Genomic DNA, 25,868 nt, shown 5'->3' with positions numbered 1-25,868 from the left:
AATGAAGGCTCCAAGAAAGAGTTTTCATGGGGAGTACCAAAAATCCCTCTTCCCTTTTTTCTTTTTCTTTTTTTTGGGACCACCTCACATTTGAAGCGACTTTGGGGGGGTCAATGTAACAGAAAATACCCAAAAGTGACACCATTCTAAAAACTGCGCCACTCAAGGTGCGCAAAACCACACTCAAGAAGTTTATTAACTCTCCAGGTGCTTCATGAGAACTAAAGCAATGTGGAAGGAAAAAAATTTTTTTTTTGTTCATTTTCACAAGGGTATCAGGAGAAAATGGACCACAAAATTTGTTGTGCAAGTATGCCGATGCCCCATATGTAGGGGTAAACCACTGTTTGGGTGCATGGCAGGGCTCAGAAGGGAGGGAGCACCAATTGACTTTTTGAACGCAAAATTGGCTGGAATCAATGGTGGCGCCATGTCGCGTTTGGAGACCCCCCTGATGTACTTAAGCAGTGGAAACCCCCTTCATTTCTAACTCCAATTCAAACTAGCGGTTTCTTTTTCCCAATAGGAGTTTTTCAAAACCCGAAGAGTAAGAAATTTTCACCATACTGAACATTTGAAAAGCAAAGTGGTTTTACAACAAATAAAACAAGTAATTTTTCATGTTTCTTTTAAGTGGACCTGCTTCAAAAAACTACCGTATATACTCGAGTATAAGCCGAGATTTTCAGCCCAAATTTGTCACGGTCACGGTCGGCGGGTGAGGGGGAGAGGGCGCTGAGGCATACTTACCTGCTTCCGGGGCTCCTGGCGCTCCCCCTGCCCGTCCCACGGTCTTCGGTGCCGCAGCTCTTCCCCTGTTCAGCGGTCACATGGGACCGCTCATTAGAGAAATGAATAGGCGGCGGAGCCGCATATTTCATTTCTCTAATCAGCGGTGCCGGTGACCGCTGACAGAGGTAGAGGCTGCGGCACCGAAGACCAGCTGTCCGGGGGAAGGAGCGGGACGCCGGGAGCAGGTAAGTATTACATATTTACCTTCCCTCGTTCCACCCGCCGGGCGCCGCTCAGTCTTCGCGTCCTCTTGTTCTGACTGTTCAGGTCAGAGGGCGCGATGACGCATATAGTGTGCGCGCCGCCCTCTGCCTGATCAGTCAGTGCAGAGAGACGCCGGGATGGGACGCTGAGGAGCTGCAAGCAAGAGAGGTGAGTATGTGTTTTGTTTATTTTATTGCAGCAGCAGCAATGGCACAGATTTATGTGGAGTATCTATGGGGCAACGGTGCAGAGCACTATATATAAGGCACAGCTTTATGTGGAAGATCTATGGGGCCATAATCAAAGGTCAAAGGTGCAGAGCATTATATATGGCACAGCTATCTATGGGGCCATAATCAAAGGTGCAGAGCATTGTATATGGCACAGCTATCTATGGGGCCATAATCAAAGGTGCAGAGCATTATATATGGCACAGCTTTCTATGGGGCCATAATCAAAGGTGCAGAGCATTGTATATGGCACAGCTATCTATGGGGCCATAATCAAAGGTGCAGGGCATTGTATATGGCACAGCTGTTATGACCCCAATGGCAGAGGGTCTCAGAAATAATTACCAAGTCTGCAAACACAAAAAACCAGCTCATAGGACAGTGGTAACTGGGCTGACCGTATAACTAATCCTAGGACCACAAATAGCAGCAGCCGGGGAACGTGCCTACGTTGGTTCTAGACGTCTCGCGCCAGCCGGAGAACTAACTAACCCTAGAAGGGAAAAGATAGACCTTTCTTGCCTCCAGAGAAAAGACCCCAAAAGTTGGATACAAGCCCCCAACAAATAATAACGGTGAGGTAAGAAGAAAAGACAAACGTAAGAATGAACTAGATATTTAGCAAAGAGAGGCCCACTGACTAATAGCAGAATATAGTAAGATGACTTATACGGTCAGCAAAAACCCTATCAAAATTTCCACGCTGGATATACAAGAACCCCCGAACCGTCTAACGGCCCGGGGGGAGGATACCAGCCTCCTAGAGCTTCCAGCAAAATCAGGAATCACATTTAGTACAAGCTGGACAAATAAATAAGAGCAATGCAAATAACCAAAAAACAAGGAAGCAGGACTTAGCTTAATTTTGCAAGAACCACGACCCTCAGACAGGAGCAAACAGAAAGGAACTGATTACAACGATGCCAGGCACCAGACTGAGAATTCAGGAAGTTTATATAGCAACACCCCTGGACTAACGACCCAGGTGGGTGCCAAACTAGGGAAAGACAATCCCAGAGTCATACCACTAGTGACCACAAGAGGAAGCCAAAAAAGTCTAATTCACAACACACAGCTATCTATGGGGCCATAATCAAAGGTGCAGAGCATTGTATATGGCACAGCTATCTATGGGGCCATAATCAAAGGTGCAGAGCATTGTATATGGCACAGCTTTCTATGGAGCATCTATGGGGCCATAATGAACTGTGCAGAGCATTATATATGGCACAGCTTTATGTGGAGCATCTATGGGGCCATAATGAACGGTGCAGAGCATTATATATGGCACAGCTTTATGTGGAGCATCTATGGGACCATAATGAACGGTGGAGAGCATTATATGTGGCACAGCTTTATGTGGAGCATCTATCGGGCCATAATGAACGGTGCAGAGCATTATATATGGCACATCTTTATGTGGAGCATCTATGGGGCCATAATGAACGGTGCAGAGCATTATATATGGCACAGCTTTATGTGGAGCATCTATGGGACCATAATGAACGGTGCAGAGCATTATATATGGCACAGCTTTATGTGGAGCATCTATGGGACCATAATGAACGGTGCAGAGCATTATATATGGCACAGCTTTATGTGGAGCATCTATGGGACCATAATGAACGGTGCAGAGCATTATATATGGCACAGCTTTATATGGAGCATCTATGGGGCCATAATGAACAGTATGGAGCATCTATTTTTAATTTTTAAATTCACCGGTAGCTGCTGCATTTTCCACCCTAGGCTTATACTCGAGTCAATAAGTTTTTCCCAGTTTTTTGTGGCAAAATTAGGGGGGTCGGCTTATACTCGGGTCGGCTTATACTCGAGTATATACGGTATTTGTGAACATCACTTAGGACTGTTTTGAGGATTTAAAAAAAAGAATCAGATCCTGAAGGAAAACACCCCAAATTAGTAATTGCAAGATCAAGATATATTGGTATGTACTCCAGTGTAAGCCGGCCCGAGCATAAGCCGAGACCCCTAATTTTGCCACAAAAACCTGGGAAAACTTAATGACTAGAAAGCCTACGGTGGGAATGCAGCATGGGCCCCATAAGATGCACCATATTAAAATATGCCCCATATAATGCTGCACAAATGTTATGACCCCATAAGATGCTCCATAGAGACATTTGCCCCATACAATGCTGCACAAATGCTGATTATGGCCCCATAAGATGCTCCATACTGACATTTGCCCCATACAATGCTGCACAAATGCTGATTATGGCCCCATAAGATGCTCCATAGAAATATGTGCCCCATATAATGCTGCACATGGCCCCATAAGATGCTCCATGGAGATATTTGCCCCATGTAATGCTCCACAAATGCTGTTTATGGCCCCATAAGATGCTCCATAGAGATATTTGCCTCATATGCTATTGCTGTGATTAAAAAAAAAAAAAAAAAAAAAAAAAATGCTCGCCCCTCGTCGCTCAGGCCCCCGGCACTTGCTATATACACCTGTCCTCCGTTCCACCGCCGAGCATCGCTGTGTCTTCCCCGTCCTCCGCACTGACGCTCAGGCAGAGGGCGGCGCACACTAACGTGTCATCGCACCCTCTGACCTGAGTGTCACTGCAGAGGACGCAGAAGACACAGCGGCGCCGACGGTGGAACGAGGAACAGGTGAATATCGCCCACTGCCCCGCCATACTCGCCTGCTCCCGGCGCGGTCCCTGGATGTCCCTGGTTCTCCGGGCGCCGGCAGCTTCTTCCTGTATTGAGCGGTCACATGGTACCGTTCATTACAGTAATGAATATGCGGCTCCACCCCTATGGGAGTGGAGTGGGGTCCATATTCATTACTTTAATGAGCTGTACCATGTGACCGCTCAATACAGGAAGAAGCTGTCAGCGCCCGGAGAACCAGGGATGTGCAGGGACCGTGCCGGGAGCAGGTCAGTATTATTAGACAGCTGCCGCTCCCCCCTCCCCTGCCGACCCCTGGGAATGACTCGAGTATAAGCCGAGAGGGGCAACTTCAGCCTAAAAAAAGTATATACGGTGTGTGTGTGTGTGTGTGTGTGTGTGTGTGTGTGTGTAAAAAAAAAATAAATAAAAATAAAAAATAACAAAAATAAATAAAATATATATATATATATATATATATATATATATATATATATATATATATATATATATATATATATATATATATATATATATATATATATATATATATATACACTAGATTGTGGCCCGATTCTAACGCATCGGGTATTCTAGAATATGCATGTCCCCGTAGTATATGGACAATGATGATTCCAGAATTCGCGGCAAACTGTGCCCGTCGCTGATTGGTCGAGGCAACCTTTATGACATCATCGTCTCCATGGCAACCATTATGACATCTACGTCGATACTGTGCCCGTCGCTGATTGGTCGAGGCCTGGCGGCCTCGACCAATCAGAGACGCGGGATTTCCAGGACAGACAGAAAAACCCTTAGACAATTATATATATATACTAGATTGTGGCCCGATTCTAACGCATCGGGTATTCTAGAATATGCCTGGCGGCCTCGACCAATCAGAGACGCGGGATTTCTACGTCGATACTGTGCCCGTCGCTGATTGGTCGAGGCAACCTTTATGACATCATCGTCGCCATGCTGTGCCCGTCGCTGATTGGTCGAGGCCTGGCGGCCTTGACCAATCAGAGACGCGGGATTTCCAGGACAGACAGACAGAAAAACCCTTAGACAATTATATAGATAGATATATATATATATTTTATATATTCTACTATATAATTGTCTATGGGTCACTTTCTGTCTGTCGCGGATATTCATTGGTTGCGGCCTCTGTCTGTCATGGAATCCAAGTCGCCGAGTGGTCGTGGCAAAATGCCCACGACCATTGCCATGACCAATCAGCGATGGGCACAGTCCGGCGGCAAAATGGCCGCTCTTTCCTCCCCGCAGTCAGAGCCCACTCCGTACTCCCCTCCAGTCAGCCCTCACACAGGGTTAATGCCAGCGTTACCGGAGCGCGGTATAACGCACTCCCGTTACGCAGCTATTAACCCTGTGTGACCAAAGATCTAATGTTACAAATAAGAATAATAATAAAAAAAAAGGTTATTCTCACCTTCCGTCATGGCTGTCCTCGGCAATGCAAGCGGCAGGTTCCGGTGCCAAGGATGCTATGCGAGAAGGACCTTCCATGACGTCACGGTCATGTGACCGCGACGTCAACACAGGTTTTGCGCTCATACCAATCCTGGTACCGGAAGCTACCGCGTGCACCACACACAGGGCCAGGACTTCAAGGGGCCTTCGGAAGGTGAGTATATGTTTATTTTTTATTTTAAGTCTTTTTTAACCACGCATATAGTGCCCACATTGCTATATACTACGTGGGCTGTGTTACATACTGCGTGGGCTCTGTTACATACTACATCTCTGTGCTATATACTAACGTGGCTATGTTATATACTGCGTGGGCTGTGTTATATTACTTGGCCAGTGTTACATACTGCGGGGGCTGTGCTATATACTGCGTGGCTGCTATGTACTGCGTGGGCTGTTATATATTACGTGGCCAGTGTGATATACTGCGGGGGCTGTGCTATATACTGCGTGGCTGCTATATCCTGAGTGGGCTGTGCTATATATTACGTGGCCAGTGTTATATACTACGTCGCCTGTGTTATATACTGCGTGGCTGCTATATACTGCGTGGCCTGTGTTATATAGTACGTGGGCTGTGTTATATACTGCGTGGCTACTGTTATATACTGCGTGGCCTGTATTAACGCAGCGGGTATTCTACAATATTTATGTACGTATGTATATAGCAGCCACATAGTATATAGCACAGGCCAAGTAGTATTTGTCTGCTATATACTACATGGTTCCTATATACTACGTGGCCTGTGCTATATACTATGTGGCTGCTACATGCATGCATGCATGCATACATACATACATATTCTAGAATACCAGATGCGTTAGAATCGGGCCACCATCTAATACAATATTATATATATATATATATATATATATTTTATTTTATATATCATATTAGGTGGTGGCCCGATTCTGACGCATCGGGTATTCTAGAATATCTATGTAGTTTATTTATGAGGATTTAAGAATATTGCAATGAACTATCATTACATTTTATTGCTCATAGAACTTAATACAATTGAACGAAATTAATAAACAGATCATTAAAATATATAAACCATTACATGAATATCTGTAACTGTATTGAACGTGTTCAGTAAATGTGAGTGAACTATGTCACATGGTGACTGACAGAAACTGTTCATTAACCGTGTCTGAACTACGTTGCACTGTGACTGACAGAACTTATTCAGTAAACGTGAGTGAACTACGTCGCGCTGTGAGTGGGGGTTAAATTCCGCGCCAATATCGCTGATTGGTTGCGCCAGCCGCCTGCGACAAATCAGCAACACGGGATTTCCTTTGCAGGCAAACAGTTAGACGATTAGATAGATAGATAGATAGATGTGTGTATTATTATTATTTTTATTTTTTTTTATATTATACCGCAGCAGGTATTTAAATGCCCAAATGCAGTTTCCTATTCTAAAGAATTACAATGAATCCAATATTTTTTGTGAACTCGGCCTTATAGGAACAGCCTGGGTTTCCATCACCCCGGTTTCTGTGCCAGTGAGATCACCATGAAGCGTGAGTTTTTCCAGTAAACTGTCTCGTATGGCTTTTTCAACTGGAAAATAAGTTATGGCTCTTGGAAGAAGGGGAGGGAAAAATAAAAGCGCAAAAAAAATTTTTTTTTATTGTTTGTCCCTTAAAGGGTCACAATGCACTTAAAGAACTTTTGGACCCTTCTGTTAGTACTACTTTAAGGCTGCAATGAAGCAATCTGTTTTAGACATATGTACTCGTCAAGCTTACTGTTTGACTGATCTCCACACTTCTCCAGCAGAGCCAGTACAGCGTCAGCACAGAGGTGCCGGGAGACGCCTCCAATGGGGAGACATCCGGAGCAGCAGCCTCTGTCCGAGAAGTTTTGGTGGAGAATGACGAAGAAGAGCTAACGCTTAAATATGGGGCAAAACATGTGATAATGCTCTTTGTGCCGGTCACTCTCTGCATGGTTGTGGTGGTGGCGACAATAAAATCCGTCAGCTTCTATACTGAGAAGAATGGACAGTTGTAAGTAGGCTTTTTTTTTTTTCAAGTTTTATTTTACAGTTTGCTGTTTTGCATTATTGGCTACATATATTGGCCCTTTCATCATGGAAACTAGTGGCAATGCGACTTTGCTGTCATATGTACAGTGCCGGACGTTGTGACGTCACAATGACAAACGAAGAAGTAAAACCGTCTGTTCCTTATTGGTAATTACTGCTCTTATACGGAGCAGAGTGTTCTTGAGTTTCTTCTGGCTTTTAGATGTTGCTTTGGAAATCGGTGAGGTCCTTGCTGACCCCTTAAGGCATGCTACAAACATGTTCAGTGTTCCTGCTCCACATTTCTATATGTAGACCGCTGATGCAGCTACCTTACACTTACTGTTACCAGTGTTTTCTGCTACCTTCAGCTCCAATGCTTTAAAAATGAAGAAATACATTTTTGAATAACAGATTAAAAAAAAATAAAAAAAAAAAAAATATATATATATAAATGTACAGATGATCAGAAAATACTGCGCATTGGACGCTGCGTACTCGTGCAACATCCAGAAGTTACAGCATAGTGAATGGGATTTTAAGAAGTGCCATGGCCACTATGCGTCCACAGGCACCCATGGATCACCCACAGAGATGGACATGTGACGCCTCTCTGCAGACAGCAGCATGTCAATTTAGTTTGCAAAGACGCGAGTCTCCACAAGAGAAATGTCACCCATAGAATGTATTGACTCGGTGAATCCGTACGGTTCAGTGAACACATGTGGAATCGCCTGCGTTAAATAGATGCCAGCGCTTTGGACGCAGCAGACATGCATGGTGTCCAAAGCGCTGCCTCTTCCGGATCGTATGCACATACCATTAGGCCAGGTTCACATTGCGTTAACAGTAGCCCGTTCCACACATGCGTTAACGGGCTGCTATTAACGCAAGGGCCGATATGTCATCGCGCTAGCGCAGATAAAGCTAGCCGATGCTCTATCTGCGCTAGCAGTGACGGACCCGGAAACGCTGCAGCCCGCGTCCCAGGGTCCGTCACTCAATGACGGCACATCGCTAGCGCACGCCCATTAGCGATGCGTTCGACATTGGACTCAATGGCGGCGTTCACGGACTGCGTTACACCGCGTTATGCCGCGGTGTAACGTAGTCCGTCCAACGGACGCCAGTAACGTAATGTGAACCCAGCCTTACTGTCAGACTCATGATGGCAGCAGATTGCAACAATGGTTTCCTGCAAATCTCAATGGCTAGAAGAAAAGATTTCTCTGAAACACTGGAGCATATAGTTAGATCATCTGGCCAGGGACCATAGCTGGAGGCAAGCGGAGTCCAGCGCTTCTGCCAGCCAGATTTTCTCAGCGCTGCTCCAGGTGATTGACTTGACAGATCTACTAACACCATATTAGCCTCGTCTACCGCTATGGTGCCCAGCTGGATCCTCTAGCTGTATTTCCTTTGAAATGTCAGATTTCAGAGATCTACCTGCCAACGTAAGCAGTTTGTTGGGTGGAACACACTCCCAGGTTCCCTTGAGGCTGTGAATCAGGCCCACAGTCATCCCCATGCTTTTATAGCACTAAGTAAAGACATCTGACCTCTGTGACCTAGGCTTCTGGTTAGAGATGAATTTCTTCTGCTTTATTGTGACACGGTTTATTTTGCTTTTTAGAATTTACACCCCTTTTTCTGAAGACACCCCATCTGTTGGCCAAAGACTTCTGAACTCTGTGTTGAATACGATTATTATGATTAGTGTTATCCTAGTGATGACTATATTTCTGGTGTTGTTATACAAGTATCGCTGCTATAAGGTGAGCAGTTACTCTATTACCTCTTGTAATGCAGTAAGTTATAGCTGTAAAACCTATATACAGTTTTCCCCTTCACTTCAAAAAAATAAATAAAGTAGCTTTATAACCGCTTCCCGCATCATAACATACTATTACATCATGGTGCTGTTCTGTGGGGCAGGCTCAGGAGCTGAGTCTGTTCTAGGCAAGTGCCACCTGTGTTATTCAGCCAGCGCCTGCTTCACCTATTGACACCATATATACGGTGTATATATATGTATCCGTTATATATTCAAAAGCTTGCACATCGTACTGTCAAGAGTGATACTAAATTCCAAAATCTATTTTATTTTTTCTTTAGTTTATTCACGGATGGCTCATTCTCTCATCGTTGATGCTGCTTTTCATGTTCACGTACATGTATCTCTGGTAAGTATTTGTTGCCATTTCAGATAACAGGTATTTATTTTCCTATTACATGGGGCTGATCAACAATGACCATCAAAGCAAAGGCTGCAGTGAACAGCATTTCGTGCTCTATTGCACTTTGTCAGTCTTAAGCTATATTCATAAGTTGCATTTTTGCAACTTTTTTTAATGCAAATTTTCTGCTGCATTTCACAGTACCAGCAAAGTCAATGAGATTTCTGAAATCTAATCTTTTTTCAATGACTTTTTTCATAGGATCTGCATATTTGAAAAATGCAGCATGGCACCTGTTTCGTCGATTTTTGCACCATTTTTCAAAATGCAAAAACTTGGAAAAAATAACAGCTAAATTTAAGCAAAATCTGCTTTCTGTAAGCAGCTTACACTTACAATAAAAAAAGCTGCAAAAACGCAATGTGTGAATATAGCATAACTCAGAGGTTTTTTTTTTTCCTTATGTTCTTGACGTCACCAAATCCTCTTTCTCCTTCCCCTCATTGGGGGACACAGGACCGTGGTTGTATTCTGCTTGCCACTAGGAGGCTGACACTAAGTTAACACAAAGAAAGTTAGCTCCTCCTCTGCAATGTACACCTTCCTGCTGGCTCCTAGAGAACCAGTTCATGCTTAGTGTCCGTAGGAGCATGGGTCTGCTATTCAGACCAAAAACTATTTTTTATTTTAACTTTTAACCCCTTCATGACCTTGGGATTTTCCGTTTTTCCGTGTTCGTTTTTCGCTCCCCTCCTTCCCAGAGCCATAACTTTTTTTTTTATTTTTCCGTCAATATGGCCATGTGAGGGCATATTTTTTGCGGGACGAGATGTACTTTTGAACAACATCATTGGTTTTAGCATGTCGTGTACTAGAAAACGGGAAGAAAATTCCAAGTGCGGTGAAATTGCAAAAAAAAGTGCAATCCCACCCTTGTTTTTTGTTTGGCTTTTTTGATAGGTTCACTAAATGCTAAAACTGACCTGCCATTATGATTCAGGTCATTACGAGTTCATAGACACCTAACATGACCAGGTTATTTTTTATCTAAGTGCTAAAAAAAAAAATTCCCAACTTTGCTAAAAAAAAAATTGCGCCATTTTCCGATAATCGTAGCGTCTCCATTTTTCGTGATCTGGGGTCGGTTGAGGGCTTATTTTTTGCGTGCCAAGCTGGCGTTTTTAGTGATACCATTTCGGTGCAGATGCATTTTAATGCAATGTCGCGGCGACCACAAAAACGTAATTCTGGCGTAGCGATTAGGTTAATGCTTTTTTTTTTTTTTTTTTATTGATCGGGCGATTCTGAACGCGGCGATACCAAATATGTGTAGGTTTGATTTTTTTTTTTTTTTTTATTGATTTATTTTGAATGGGGCGAAAGGGGGGTGATTTAAACTTTTATATATTTTTTTTTAATTATTTTTTTCACATTTTTTTTAACTTTTTTTTTTTACTTTTGCCATGCTTCAATAGCCTCCATGGGAGGCTAGAAGCTGGCACAATGCCATCGGCTCTGCTACATAGCAGCGATCATCAGATCGCTGCTATGCAGCAGAATTGCAGGTGTGCTATGAGCGCCGACCACAAGGTGGCACTCACAGCTATCCGAGATCAGTAACCATAGAGGTCTCAAGAACCTCTATGGTTACTATTCTTGACGCATCGCTGACCCCCGATCATGTGACCAGCGCCGGTTAAATGCCGCCTTCAGTGTTTGACAGCGGCATTTAACTAGTTAATAGCGGCGGGTGAATCGCAATTCCACCCGCCGCTATTGCGGGCACATGTCAGCTGTTCAAAACAGCTGACATGTCCCAGCTTTAATGCGGGCTCACCGCCGGAGCCCTGCATCAAAGCGGGGTATCTGTCCTCGAATGTACTATCCCGTCCGAAGTCAGAAAGGGGTTAATTTTAATTCTTAAGATTTTTTTTACCTGGATGAAGGGGCGACGGATCCTTTCAAGGCGAGCCAACAACAGGCGAGCATGTGGAGTGTCGCCTCCACATATCCTCTTCTGCGGCGTGGGATTGCCATGCCTGGGCTGAGTTTTAGTGGCGACTAGTCCCTTAAAGGGCACCGATCTCCCCGCATCATCAATAGACGAGCACATGGAGTGTCGCCTCCATGTACCCTCTTCTGCAGCCAGGCCTAATGCCGGACAACCAGCCCTGTATACCAGGATTGAAACCCTTGGATGCACAGAGGCACCTTCCATTTTGGCTTCTGTGCAGCCCCCACTGCTCCACCACTTTCTAGCAGATGAAGCAAGGAGGCGGACGGTTCCTGTCAATCTCCCTATGAAAGGGAGAGTGGATTGAGGGTTTTTAAACTTATCCCTGCACCATCCAAAAAATCACCAGCGACAGCAGCACAACGGAGGTACCTGCAGCATCATCCGAGAGACATTTCTAACACAGGACCTGGGTAGGAGTCTCTCCCTCTCCATTTCCTGATTGGGGGGGGGGGGGGCACATAGGAGTAGATCATGTCCCAGCCTTAGGCATCCTCTAGGTCCAATCAGCAATGGAAGGGCCTGCTCAATCAGTCTGGATCTAAGGGATCTAGGTCCCACAGATTTTCCGCCCAATGACTCATGGGGTTATCCGGTCGATACCAGCAGAGTAGGTGGTCACCTACTTCTGTTTCACAAGGTCTGGCTCTCAGCCGTTCATGACAAATGGGTCAGAAACCTGGTGTCTTCCGGATACAAAATCAATTTTTCTTCTCGTCCCCCGGCTCGTTTCTTTCCTTCCCGACTTCCAGCATCAAGGGCAAAGGCTCTATCCTGAGCCATAGACTTTGTGCCACAATGGCGTAATTGTCTCGGTTCCGGAAAATGAAAGGTTCGAGGAATTCTACTCCAACCTATTCGTTGTCCCAAAAAAGGACGGAAAAGTGAGACCCATCCTAGACAAGGTCCGTCATTTCCGCAGGAAGTCTCTGTGTTCGGTCATCCTCGATAGAAAAAGGGGAGTTTCTAGCATCCATCCATATTCAAGATGCTTACCTGCACATCCCGATTTCCCCCCCCCCCCTCCCCAGAGAGACACACCCGCGCGCACACACACACACACCAAAAGTTCCTGTGTTTCGCCATTCACGAACAGCATTTTCAGTTCACGGCCTTGCCCTTTGGCCTCACTACCGCTCCCAGGGTCTTAACAAAGGTCATGGCAGCTGTCAGCTGTCATGTCCATCCAGCACTCTCAGGGCGTGGTCGTACTACCCTATCTGGACGACCTCCAGGTCAAGGGTCCGTCCCTTCGTGTCACTTGCGATACTCTTTCTCGTCTGGGTTGGCTGATAAACATAGCCAAGCCTTCCCTGTTCCAGCTCAGCAGATCTCCTTTTTAGTCATGACCCTGGACACCTCTTGAGGGTTGATGATGATTATCCCTCAAGACAAAGTTCTAGCCCTGCAGCAAGGAGCCCATGCACTCAGTCATCCCCTCATTCTGTCCGCTTTGTCATGAGGGTATAGGGCAAAATGGTGGCAGAAATGGAATCGGTTCCTTTTGCACAGATGCACCTCCGTCCCTTACAGCATGCTCTTCTAGCGGTTTGGGACAAGAACCCGTTCTCCCTTGACTGCCAGTGCCGCCTATCCCTGTGGGTCAGGCAGACTCTCCCTGGTTGAGGGAAGAACTCAATGTCCACCATCTGAAAGACCTTTCTCCCAGTTCAATGGCTAGTCGTGACTACTGATGCCAGTCTTCTGGACTGGGGAGCAGTTTTTCATCACCAGGGCCGCTGGTCATCTCGGGAATCCAAACTTTCAATCAATGTCTTGGAAGCTAGCGCTACTGCAGTTTCATTATCTCCTAGCGGATCACCCCATCCGAATTCAATTGGACAACGCCATGGCTGTGGCAAACATCAACCATCAAGGGGGTACCCACTTCAGGGTGGCCATGTGCGAGATATCTCGCATTCTTCGATGGGCAGAGAGGAACCACTCGGTAAACTCAGCTGCCAGGGTCTCGCCTCGGGGGAGTGGGAACTTCATCCGGATGTTTTCCAACAAATCTGTCTTCGTTGGGGGACCCCGGATGTGGATCTAGTGGCGTCCAGACTGAACCCCAAAGTCTTCAGGTTCATAGCTCGGTCGCGAGATCCCAGAGTCATAGCAGCGGATGCTCTGGTTCTTTCTTGGGCATAATATTCGAAGCTCTGCACAAACACATCTGCTCAGTACAACAACAAAGCCACAACCCCCTATTTTTTGTGTAATTGGAGCTGCACTGTACTTCCTCTTTGTTTCTTTAATTGCTCTAAGTGTACATTAATAGAACTTCAAAAAAAAAAAAGCATGTTGGCTACAAATAGAGATGTTACTAATAACTTTCATGGTGTCAACCAAAACCCTGCTTTTCTACTTTTATAGTGAGGTTTTCAAGACGTACAATGTAGCGATGGACTATCCAACCTTGTTCATGGTCATCTGGAATTTTGGGGCAGTGGGAATGATCTGTATTCATTGGAAAGGGCCTCTTCAACTTCAGCAGGCTTATCTCATCATGATCAGTGCTCTGATGGCTCTGGTTTTCATCAAGTATTTGCCAGAGTGGTCAGCTTGGGTTATTCTTGGAGCCATATCTGTTTATGGTAAGTAACTAATTTCTATTGTTTTTAAATTATTGCCATAATGTCTGTATAATTACCAGATAACGTGATGACAATTTTTTGGCAGATACTGGCAATAATATAGGTTTGTCAGTAACTTTCTTAATTTTGATCCTGCTCATTCAAGAATACGATATTTGGTCCCTGTCACTTAATTCAAACTGCAGCCTGTCCTAGTTGTGAGTCAAGCCTTGTTGCAGCCTAAAAAGAACACCGCTTGATAAGTGGGTCTAAGCTGACAAGACGAGTATCGTAAATACGCATATCTCAGTTAGCGCTCAGTGCAGAACTGTTACATGAGAAGAAGTAAATCTTCTTGCTAACTGACAGCACACAGTGGACTGAAGGTTGTTTATGCCCAGTCAGCATGAAGATTTATTTCTTGTCATGTTGCAGCCCTGCTCTTGCAGATCAGAGATATGTGTGTTTACGATACTCTTCATCTGTCAGTTGAGACACATCTCAAGTGGTGTTTTAGACTGCAATCTGTTCTTACCCGTGACTAGGACAAGCTGCACCTTGGAATAAAATGGCTTTCGACACTATTCATTTTCCAGAACTCCTTTAAAAGTCTTGTTAATTTTGGGTACTTGTATGATCACCCAATAAGCAGCTATTGATTAAGAGTAAGGTTGGATAGGTACTTCACAACTGAATGATGGTCCACACCTGGACTGACACATGTTTGCACCATACCGTCAATTACAAGCAGAAACTGTTTCAGAAAATGCTTTTTTGCAGCATTTTTTTTTTTTTTTTTTTAGTCCCAAGGCATTTTTAAAGGCTTGTTTTTGTTTTTGTTTTTTCTTTGAATGTCCTTTCCAATTTTGATATGACAATGCCTACTTTTTAGAGGTTTCTTTCAGGATTCGTTCACTTCAAAGAAGTTACATTCACCTCATTTTATCCTTAACAAAACAACTTTTTTTTTTTTTGTTCTGAAAAATTTAAGACGACCTCCTCACATTAGCAGCACAGTGTGTCTTTGATGCAAGCGTACCCGCGTTGTTGTTGTTTTTTAAGCAGAATTTGCTTCAGGTAAACATGGGCCGGGTTTCACCTTACTCAGCCGAGCAGACCTTGTCCTTCAGGCACATCAATGACCTAGAGCCAGGAGAAGCGCTTTATGTGGGTGCGAAATCAGGCCAGGAGTGCAGTGTTCAGAATTAAAGAACTGGAACATTAGTCACCGGTACTTTTATTATTTTACATTTTGACAACCACAAAATAAGTTTTAACTACAAAGCAATCCCTTTTTGTAGATCTGGATGCCAACGTCTTACCGGTAACAGATGTACAAAACAAAAATAGGTCAGCTTGATAAGCTTGCGTTTTCTGCCTGATTTCTGTCATGACTCTATTGTGCCTTTGCTGACAGATTTGCTAGCTGTATTGTGCCCAAAAGGCCCTTTGAGGATGCTGGTGGAAACTGCGCAGGAAAGAAATGAGCCTATATTTCCAGCACTGATATATTCCTGTAAGTATATTCCATATTGGGGCCTCCTTAAACAAGTTGTCATGCTACAACTATGATTATAAAGTTGCATTTTAACCATTTTGCTGCTAGCTTTTTAAAAAAAATAAAATAAATAACTTTGAGCCACTGATAGCCAGGGCAATAATCTCAAATTTTGACATGTGCAAATTAAATCTAAATTCCAGAATAAAATGAAAGTAGACACTTCACACTTTATATACACACAGGCTTCTTCCTGAACTTTTTTTCTTCTGAGAGCACCATATTTTAGGAGCTGAGCCCCTGATTACACTTGCATGACAGTGTTTTTCCATTTTAAATACAATCAGTGTTTTATCAGCATATTCGAAGGCATAAATGTTTTTTCATTTATTTAAAAAACATTCACCAAGATTGCATAATTATCCCTCCTTCTCCCCTCCCCCCCTTTTTTTTTTTCTTTTAACTTCTCAGGTGTGCTACGTAAAACCTAGTGTTGCACAGGGACTCGAGGAGATCACACACCCTCTCTCTTGTCCCTGCAGCCTGTCAGCTCCCGCACAGCCTCACCTCTTCTTCTTACTGTCTGAACTCAGGGGTGAGGGAGGGTGAATTATAACACTCGATCTCAGCCTAGATTGCAGCTACAGCAGCGAATCAGGACTGCCACAGACATGTATATCTCATTTTAATTTATATTTTGTGCTTCGTCTCAGCTTTATTAGCCCTGAATCGCTGCTGTGCAGGCTGAGATATGGCCGTTGGTAGCTAGTCATGAGCGAGCATGCTCAAATAAGGTGTTATCGGAGCACACTCGTGCGTTTAATGGAGCATTTTTGGCGTGCTCGAATATTATGTTTGAGTCCCTGCGGCTGCATGTCTCGCAGCTGTTTGACAGCCACAACACATACAGATATTGCCTAACAAACAGCTGTCGAACAGCAGTGAGACATGCAACTACGTAAACTCAAACATAATATTTGAGCACACTGAAGATGCGCTATTAACGAGCACACACACTCATCACTACTAGGTTGGAAATATCTTGTACATCTTATGCTATAAGGACCCTCATTGGGTCAAGAAAAGGGATGTATTAAATAACAGGATTTTTTGGCTACTCACTGTAAAACTTGTTTCTCTGAGCCTTCATTGGGGGACACAGGAAACTATGGGTGTATGCTGCTGCCGCTAGGAGGCTGACACTATGCACAAAAAAGTTAGCTCCTCCTCTGCAGTGTACACACCACCGACCGACACTAGGCTAATCAGTGAGAAAGCAGTAGGAGAAGCAACAAGTAAGAGAAAAACACACAAACTCAAAACTGTAACAATATAATACAGTAAACAGAGCTGTTAAACTTGGGAGGGTGTTGTGACCCCCAGTGAAGGCTCCGAGAAACAGATTTTACGGTGAGTAGCCAAAAAATCCTGGTTTCTCTATCGCTTCATTGGGGGACACAGGAAGCCATGGGACGTCCCAAGGCAGTACCCAAGGGGACGGAACAGCAGAAAACTCCATTCAGGTTGGAAAACTCGCCACTACCTCCTGCAAGGTCTTCTACGTAAGCTGGCATCCTCTGAAGCATAGGCAGAAAATTTTTGCTCTGACCCGGTAAGCTTCCATTGCTGTCCGGATCCAGTGAGCAACCATTTACCTGGAGGCCGGAAGGCCTCTATATGCACAAGTCCATATTTCGAAAAGGAGGAGGGTGTTGGGCGGCCTTAGCCGGATAGATTCACATCGCCCTGACCAGGAAACCAGATGAAGGAACGCTACAGAGGATGAGTCCGAGATGGACAAAAGGAAGAGAATAAAGAATGACAGGCAGAGCCATGATGAGAACGTCGGCGAGGTATGGCAATAGCACTTAACCTGTGATCCGCAGAATGTGCAAAAACCGCTGGCACAGTCTCTTCAAAGACTCTGGGATTGGTCAAGAGCCCGAAAGGGAAGAGGGCAAATTGAAAATGGAGCCATCCATCGCAAAATGCAGGAATCTTTGATTCCCCGAAGACACAAGAACATGGATAAAGGCTTCCATGAAACAAAAAAAACTCCTGCGGTTCCCAGGAAGGCAATTACTGAATGAAGAGCCTCCATCCTGAAAAAAACCAAATACGGACTCCTCCATTCAGTAATCTTTGATCCATGATGAGTCAAGCGGAGTAAAACCTACCAGGACTGGTACTGAGGGTCTACCCTTCGTGTAACTGAAACACCCGTAGGAGGATTTAAAGGAAACTTTTTTCCTAATGTGGTGAGCCTGTGGCTTCTCCTGGTGGAAGAAGGGAAACGTACCGAAATTCACGTGACAAGAGGCCGGCTAAGTTTGGCCTACGGAAGGAGAGAACTCGTCCCTCCGGAGGAAGGACTGTATTGGTGGACAATCTGGAAACCGGAAGGTCAACAGTCGGGGAAGTGGTCCAGTTAGCAGTGCCTGATTCCGGCAAATGGCGGCTGCAGGGAGGAAGAGTGGGGCCCACAGGGAGAAAGCGCATGCAGAAGGAGAGAAGAGGGGGCGTTACTTCCAAAGCCCGCTTGGTGAGGCTGAAAGTGGGCGGATCTAATTGCTGCAAACAAGATGAGGAGAGACCATGATGCCCAGGACTCCTACATGTCCGAGATGAATGGGTGGAGCTAACCGCCGGAAACAGTAGGGGAGGGCGTGCTATCGACTGGCAGGAGAAAAGCCCTCCCGAAGATGCAGAGAAAGGGGTGGAGCTAAATGCTCGAGTTAGGCCGCGCTGAAGCTGGGGCCTAAATTATTACGGAGTCCCCGGAGACGAGGGAAAGCGGCGCGAGACCCAGACTGCCTGTCAGGTAACTCAGAATGAATTAGAAAAACAATCTATACCAAAAACGGTCTATACCTAAAAGGAAGACCCCTCTACTACAAACCGTCTAACGATAAAAAAAATAGGGGGATGGGGGGCAGTAAAACTCATCCATCTTCTGTCATCTTCCTCCATCTTTTCATTATCTTCATCCTTCTGTTTTTCTTCTTCATCTTCTTTGTCCGGATCTTCTCTCCTGACACCCCAGGGTACCTGACAGAAAGGGAGACTTACCTCTCCATCCAGACCTTCATTGGACTTCCGAGCCTCTTGGGAATATGGGACATCCATGCCTCCAGAAACCTACAGGCTCTGGTGGGCGAGTGGGTAGGAGACTGGGCCAAGACCAATGTTCTGATCACCTAAACATTCTTCTGTGTTAGGGGTTAGGGTCCTGCCGGATAGACATATGAGGATACGGGGTGGCAGTACATGCCGTACTCATTCTGTATGTGGGAGTACAGTTGTGACTATTCACACTGTATCCCTCCAGAGTAAGAAGATCTATCTGAAAAGAAACGACGAACACTGAGGTAGATATGGGTCTAGTAAAAGATCCGTGTCCACCTCCTACTGACAATAAGCTAAACTGATTAACCTAGCTCCTGCTCTGCAGTGTACACGCCACTGACCGGCACTAACTATTTTTGTGCATAGTGTCAGCCTCCTAGTGGCAGCAGCATACACCCATGGTTTCCTGTGTCCCCCAATGAAGCGATAGAGAAGCATGGTTTTACTTAGACTGAAGTGAAATAATCTTACAAGGTAGGAAACAATTACTCTGACAGAAAAAAAATCATATAGGAAATTTCCTGTAAAAAAAAAAGAAAAAAGAATATGAATGCTGAATAAGTGACTGTTTTTCATTGAGGCCTTCTGGACTCAAAGCATTAAGTCCATGGATTTACTGTGCATCATCCTACAGAAGTTTTAGTTCGACAAGATCACTACCAGAGCCCAGTTTAGTTTTACTAATGCATAGACATGAGTTGGCAGCTGTCTCTGCCATGCCGACCTAATGGGAGTTCTTCTTTTACTATTAACAGAGCACAAATGTCTAGAAGGTTTTCTCCTGAGTTCCTGTATTGTATTGTTTTCCCTACAAGATTTTGTCAAGCGATGTGTCAGATAATCATTGCTCAACACTATAGGGGGATAGGACAAGTGGACTTAAGAACCTTTTGACATCGAATAGAATGTTACCAATGTAAGGCTTTTGCTGTACATTAATTTTCACTCATCAAATATAAGACTATCACTTTTTTTCCTTTTTCTAATAATATTTTATAATTTATTTTCCTAAACCATTTGCAGACTGCCCATAGACTTGAAACCTCCTGGTGGTCTGTGTTCTACTCTGTAGTAATAATCTAAATAGTCACTGTATACAATCGTGCAGCTGTGGGAGACACAGCCGGACTCCCCATAGCACAGGCAGGGACAGTTTATTACTGCTCCTATTGTCGTGGTCACTGTATACACAGTGCTGAACAATCGCTAACAGTGCTTCCTACTCCTGACCCAGCGGTTATGTTGCTGGGTCTACGGAGGGAGCAGGAACCTTTAGGTGCTAGGAGACTGTTGGCTCTGTGACCAGGAAGCTGCATTTCCACTGTAGCTGGGGATAATACAGGGTGGGCCATTTATATGGATACACCTAAATAAAATGGGAATGGTTGGTGATGTCAACTTACTGTTTGTGGCACATTAGTATATGGGAGGGGGAAAACTTTTCAAGATGGGGGGTGACCATGGTGGCCATTTTGCAATCGGCCATTTTGGATCTAACTTTATTTTTTTCAATGGGAAGAGGGTCATGTGACACATCAAACTTATTGAGAATTTCACAAGAAAAACAATGGTGTGCTTGGTTTTAACGTAACTATTCTTTCATGAGTTATTTACAAGTTTATGACCACTTATAAAATGTGTTCTAAGTGCTGCCCATTGTTTTGGATTGTTAATGCAACCCCTTTCTCCCACTCTTGACACACTGATAGCAACACCACAGAAGGAATGTTAGCACAGGCTTCCAGGATCTGTTGTTTCAGATGCTGCACATCTTGTATCTTCACAACATAGACCATTGCCTTCAGATGACCCCAAAGATAAGTCTAACTGGGTCAGATCGGGAGACTTTGGTGGCCATTCAACTGGCCCATGACGACTAATCCACTTTCCAGGAAACCCTATGTAGGAGTGCTCGGACCGGACACTGTTGTGAATTTGGATTCTGGGCTCCCCCGGTGGCTACTGGTGGAATTGAACTGGTGTCTTCATCTTCTCTGTTCACCTGTTCCCATCAAGATGTGGGAGTCGCTATATAACCTTGCTGCTCTGTTAGTTGCTTGCCGGTCAACAATGTTATCAGAAGCCTCTCTGTGCTTGTTCCTGCTCCTAGACAACTACTAGATAAGTTGGACTCTTGTCCATGTTTGTTTTTGCATTTTTGTTCCAGTTCACAGCTGTAGTTTCGTTACTGTGTCTGGAAAGCTCTTGTGAACAGGAATTGCCACTCTGGTGTTATGAGTTAATGCCAGAGTTTTAAAGTAATTTCTGGATGGTGTTTTGATAGGGTTTTCAGCTGACCATGAAAGTGTCCTTTCTGTCTTCTGCTATGTAGTAAGTGGACCTCAAATTTGCTAAACCTATTTTCATACTACGTTTGTTATTTCATCTTGATTCACCGCCAATACATGTGGGGGGCCTCTGTCTCCTTTCGGGGTATTTCTCTAGAGGTGAGCTAGGACTAATATTTTCCTCTGCTAGCTTTATTTAGTCCTCCGGCTGGTGCTGGGCATCTAGAATCAACGTAGGCATGCTACCCGGCCACTGCTAGTTGTGCGTTAGGTTTAGTTCATGGTCAGCTCAGTTCCCATCTTCCAAGAGCTAGTTCCTATATATGCTGATGCTATGATCTCTTGCCATTGAGATCATGACAGTTTGACCGGCCCACTAAAGGGTTAAAATCCTTGGCTGAGAAAGGAGAGTAATAAGTAGTCTGCTGAAATTTTTTTTTTTTTTTTTTCTCTCCTTTGAATGGCTCTGTGTCCACCTGGTTGCAATGGATCTTCAGAGTGTAACTGCAGGTTTGAATAATCTCGCCACGAAGGTACAAAATTTGCAAGATTTTGTTTGTCATGCACCTGTATCTGAGCCGAGAATTCCTTTGCCGGAATTTTTCTCGGGGAATAGATCTGGGTTTCAGAATTTTCGAAATAATTGCAAATTATTTTTGTCCCTGAAATCTCGCTCTGCCGGAGATCCTGCACAGCAGGTCAGGATTGTGATTTCCTTGCTCCGGGGCGACCCTCAAGACTGGGCTTTTTCATTGACACCAGGGGATCCTGCGTTGCTCAATGTGGATGCGTTTTTTCTGGCCTTGGGGTTGCTTTATGACGAACCTCATTTGGAGCTTCAGGCAGAAAAAACTTTGATGTCCCTATCTCAGGGGCAAGATGAAGCGGAAATTTACTGCCAAAGATTCCGTAAATGGTCTGTGCTTACTCAGTGGAATGAGTGCGCCCTGGCGGCGACTTTCAGAGAGGGTCTCTCTGATGCCATTAAGGACGTTATGGTGGGGTTCCCTGTGCCTGCGGGTCTGAATGAGTCCATGACAATGGCTATTCAGATCGATAGGCGTTTGCGGGAGCGCAAACCAGTGCACCATCTGGCGGTGTCCACTGAGAAATCGCCAGAGAGTATGCAGTGTGATAGAATTCTGTCCCGAAGCGAGCGGCAGAATTTTAGACGGAAAAATGGGTTGTGTTTCTATTGTGGTGATTCTACTCATGTTATATCAGCATGCTCTAAGCGCACTAAAAAGCTTGGTAAATCTGTTTCCATTTGCACCTTACCGTCTAAGTTTATTCTATCTGTGACCCTGATTTGCTCTTTGTCATCTATTACCACGGACGCCTATGTCGACTCTGGCGCCGCTTTGAGTCTTATGGATTGGTCCTTTGCCAAACGCTGTGGGTATGATTTAGAGCCTTTGGAGACTCCCATTCCTCTGAAGGGGATTGACTCCACCCCATTGGCTAATAATAAACCACAATACTGGACACAAGTAACTATGCGTATTAATCCGGATCACCAGGAGATTATTCGCTTTCTGGTGCTGTATAATCTACATGATGATTTGGTGCTAGGATTGCCTTGGCTGCAATCTCACAACCCAGTCCTCGACTGGAAAGCTATGTCTGTGTTGAGCTGGGGATGTAAGGGGGCTCATGGGGATGTACCTGTGGTTTCCATTTCATCATCTATTCCCTCTGAAATTCCTGAGTTCCTGTCTGACTATCGTGACGTCTTTGAAGAATCCAAGCTTGGTTCGTTACCTCCGCACCGAGAGTGCGATTGTGCCATAGATTTAATCCCGGGTAGTAAATACCCAAAGGGTCGTTTATTTAATCTGTCTGTGCCTGAACATGCTGCTATGCGTGAATATATAAAGGAGTCCTTGGAAAAGGGACATATTCGTCCATCGTCATCTCCCTTAGGAGCCGGTTTTTTCTTTGTGTCAAAAAAAGACGGCTCTTTGAGACCATGTATTGATTATCGGCTTTTGAATAAAATCACTGTTAAATATCAATACCCATTGCCGTTGCTGACTGATTTGTTTGCTCGCATAAAGGGGGCCAAGTGGTTCTCTAAGATTGACCTTCGTGGGGCGTATAATTTGGTGCGAATCAGGCAGGGGGATGAGTGGAAAACCGCATTTAATACGCCCGAGGGCCACTTTGAGTATTTAGTGATGCCTTTTGGTCTTTCAAATGCTCCGTCAGTTTTCCAGTCCTTTATGCATGATATTTTTCGCGATTATTTGGATAAATTTATGATTGTGTATCTGGATGATATTCTGATTTTTTCGGATGACTGGGACTCTCATGTCCAGCAAGTCAGGAGGGTTTTTCAGGTTTTGCGGTCTAATTCTTTGTGTGTGAAGGGTTCTAAGTGTGTTTTTGGGGTACAGAGGATTTCCTTTTTGGGATATATTTTTTCCCCCTCTTCCATTGAAATGGATCCTGTCAAGGTTCAAGCTATTTGTGATTGGACGCAGCCCTCTTCTCTTAAGAGTCTTCAGAAATTTTTGGGCTTTGCTAACTTTTATCGTCGATTTATTGCTGGTTTTTCGGATATTGCTAAGCCATTGACCGATTTGACTAAGAAGGGTGCTGATGTTGCTGATTGGTCCCCTGATGCTGTGGAGGCCTTTCGGGAGCTTAAGCGCCGTTTTTCCTCTGCCCCTGTGTTGCGGCAGCCTGATGTTGCTCTACCTTTTCAGGTTGAGGTCGACGCTTCTGAGATCGGAGCTGGGGCAGTGTTGTCGCAGAAAAGTTCTGACTGCTCCGTGATGAGGCCTTGTGCCTTCTTTTCCCGTAAATTTTCGCCCGCTGAGCGGAATTATGATGTTGGGAATCGGGAGCTTTTGGCCATGAAGTGGGCTTTTGAGGAGTGGCGCCATTGGCTTGAGGGGGCCAGACATCAGGTGGTGGTATTGACTGACCACAAAAATTTGATTTATCTTGAGACCGCCAGGCGCCTGAATCCTAGACAGGCGCGCTGGTCATTATTTTTCTCTCGGTTTAATTTTGTGGTGTCATACCTACCGGGTTCTAAGAATGTTAAGGCGGATGCCCTTTCTAGGAGTTTTGAGCCTGACTCGCCTGGTAACTCTGAGCCCACAGGTATCCTTAAGGATGGAGTGGTATTGTCAGCCGTTTCTCCAGACCTGCGGCGGGCCTTGCAGGAGTTTCAGGCGGATAGACCTGATCGTTGCCCACCTGATAAACTGTTTGTTCCTGATGATTGGACCAGTAGAGTCATCTCTGAGGTTCATTCTTCTGCGTTGGCAGGTCATCCTGGCATTTTTGGTACCAGGGATTTGGTGGCAAGGTCCTTCTGGTGGCCTTCCCTGTCACGAGATGTGCGAGGCTTTGTGCAGTCTTGTGACGTTTGTGCTCGGGCCAAGCCTTGTTGTTCTCGGGCTAGTGGATTGTTGTTGCCCTTGCCTATTCCTAAGAGGCCTTGGACGCACATCTCGATGGATTTTATTTCAGATCTGCCTGTTTCTCAGAAGATGTCTGTCATCTGGGTGGTGTGTGACCGTTTCTCTAAGATGGTCCATTTGGTTCCTCTGCCCAAGTTGCCTTCTTCTTCCGAGTTGGTTCCTCTGTTTTTTCAAAATGTTGTTCGTTTGCATGGTATTCCTGAGAATATCGTTTCTGACAGAGGGACCCAATTCGTGTCTAGATTTTGGCGAAAAATATTTAGAATTGAGAGTCCTCAGTGGTTGATACCTTTTAATGGCTAACTGAAAAGATGGTAACAAATTGCAAGCTTTCGAGACTACATACGTCTCTTCATCAGGCAAAGACTAAAACAAATTCTGAAGAATCACATATTTATGCACAACATAGTATAGAGAGAAAAAAAAAAAAAAAAAAAAAATGGATCTACCTGTGGCAATACATTTCTGTCTCCCAAATCATAGCATTATGGACATGAAATTACTTGTATTGAAAAGTAACTTCAAAACTCAGAGAGACAGAAGAGTCTGGGAGTATAAACTGATGACGACCTTTGACACTCTAAATGCAGGAATGAATGTGTCACACGGATTTATGTCTTTTTACATCAACTAATGAACTTGCCCCTCAGACCATGTGGGGTCATCACAACAGAACGAGACCCTAATCACAGGACAATAAAACAATCCTTATCTAAGAATTGGCCCAATATTTATGGACGTAACTGTTTATCACCCATGGTAATTCTGCTTCATGTCACCTAGCTTATCCATGTTTTTTTTTCCCTTTTTTTTTTTTTTTTTTCTCTATACTATGTTGTGCATAAATATGTGATTCTTCAGAATTTGTTTTAGTCTTTGCCTGATGAAGAGACGTATGTAGTCTCGAAAGCTTGCAATTTGTTACCATCTTTTCAGTTAGCCATTAAAAGGTATCAACCACTGAGGACTCTCAATTCTAAATATTTTTCTATCTACTGGCTAACACGGTACCAAGATATATTTCTTTCCTGTATCAAAATAGATTTTGGCGGGCATTCTGTGCTAGGATGGGCATAGATTTATCTTTTTCGTCCGCTTTCCATCCTCAGACGAATGGCCAGACCGAGCGGATTAATCAGACCCTGGAGACATATCTGAGGTGTTTTGTGTCTGCTGACCAGGATGATTGGGTTGCTTTTTTGCCATTGGCGGAGTTTGCTCTCAATAATCGGGCCAGCTCTGCCACTTTGGTGTCCCCGTTTTTCTGTAATTCGGGGTTTCATCCTCGATTTTCCTCTGGTCAGGTGGAATCTTCGGATTGTCCTGGAGTGGATGCTGTGGTGGAGAGAT

General features: G+C 44.6%; 1 protein-coding gene across 4 annotated transcripts in view; it reads left to right on the top strand.

Moving 5' to 3' along the window:
• Positions 1–25,868, top strand: part of PSEN2 (presenilin 2) — an 86,102-nt gene that overhangs the window by 29,139 nt on the left and 31,095 nt on the right. For 2 of the 4 annotated variants that reach the window (XM_077283237.1, XM_077283236.1), the window contains exons 3-7: positions 7,159–7,391; positions 9,042–9,183; positions 9,524–9,591; positions 13,973–14,193; positions 15,590–15,688. In XM_077283237.1, the coding sequence (XP_077139352.1) occupies positions 7,159–7,391; positions 9,042–9,183; positions 9,524–9,591; positions 13,973–14,193; positions 15,590–15,688 (763 nt within the window). The remainder of the gene's footprint in view (positions 1–7,158; positions 7,392–9,041; positions 9,184–9,523; positions 9,592–13,972; positions 14,194–15,589; positions 15,689–25,868) is intronic. The other 2 variants (XM_077283239.1, XM_077283238.1) reach the window with 1 other exon arrangement.

The sequence above is a fragment of the Ranitomeya variabilis genome, chromosome 2 (assembly GCF_051348905.1).
Source record: "Ranitomeya variabilis isolate aRanVar5 chromosome 2, aRanVar5.hap1, whole genome shotgun sequence".
Lineage (NCBI taxonomy): Eukaryota > Metazoa > Chordata > Amphibia > Anura > Dendrobatidae > Ranitomeya > Ranitomeya variabilis.
Note: the sequence above shows the minus strand (reverse complement) of the source record. Positions and strands in the feature narration are given on the sequence as shown.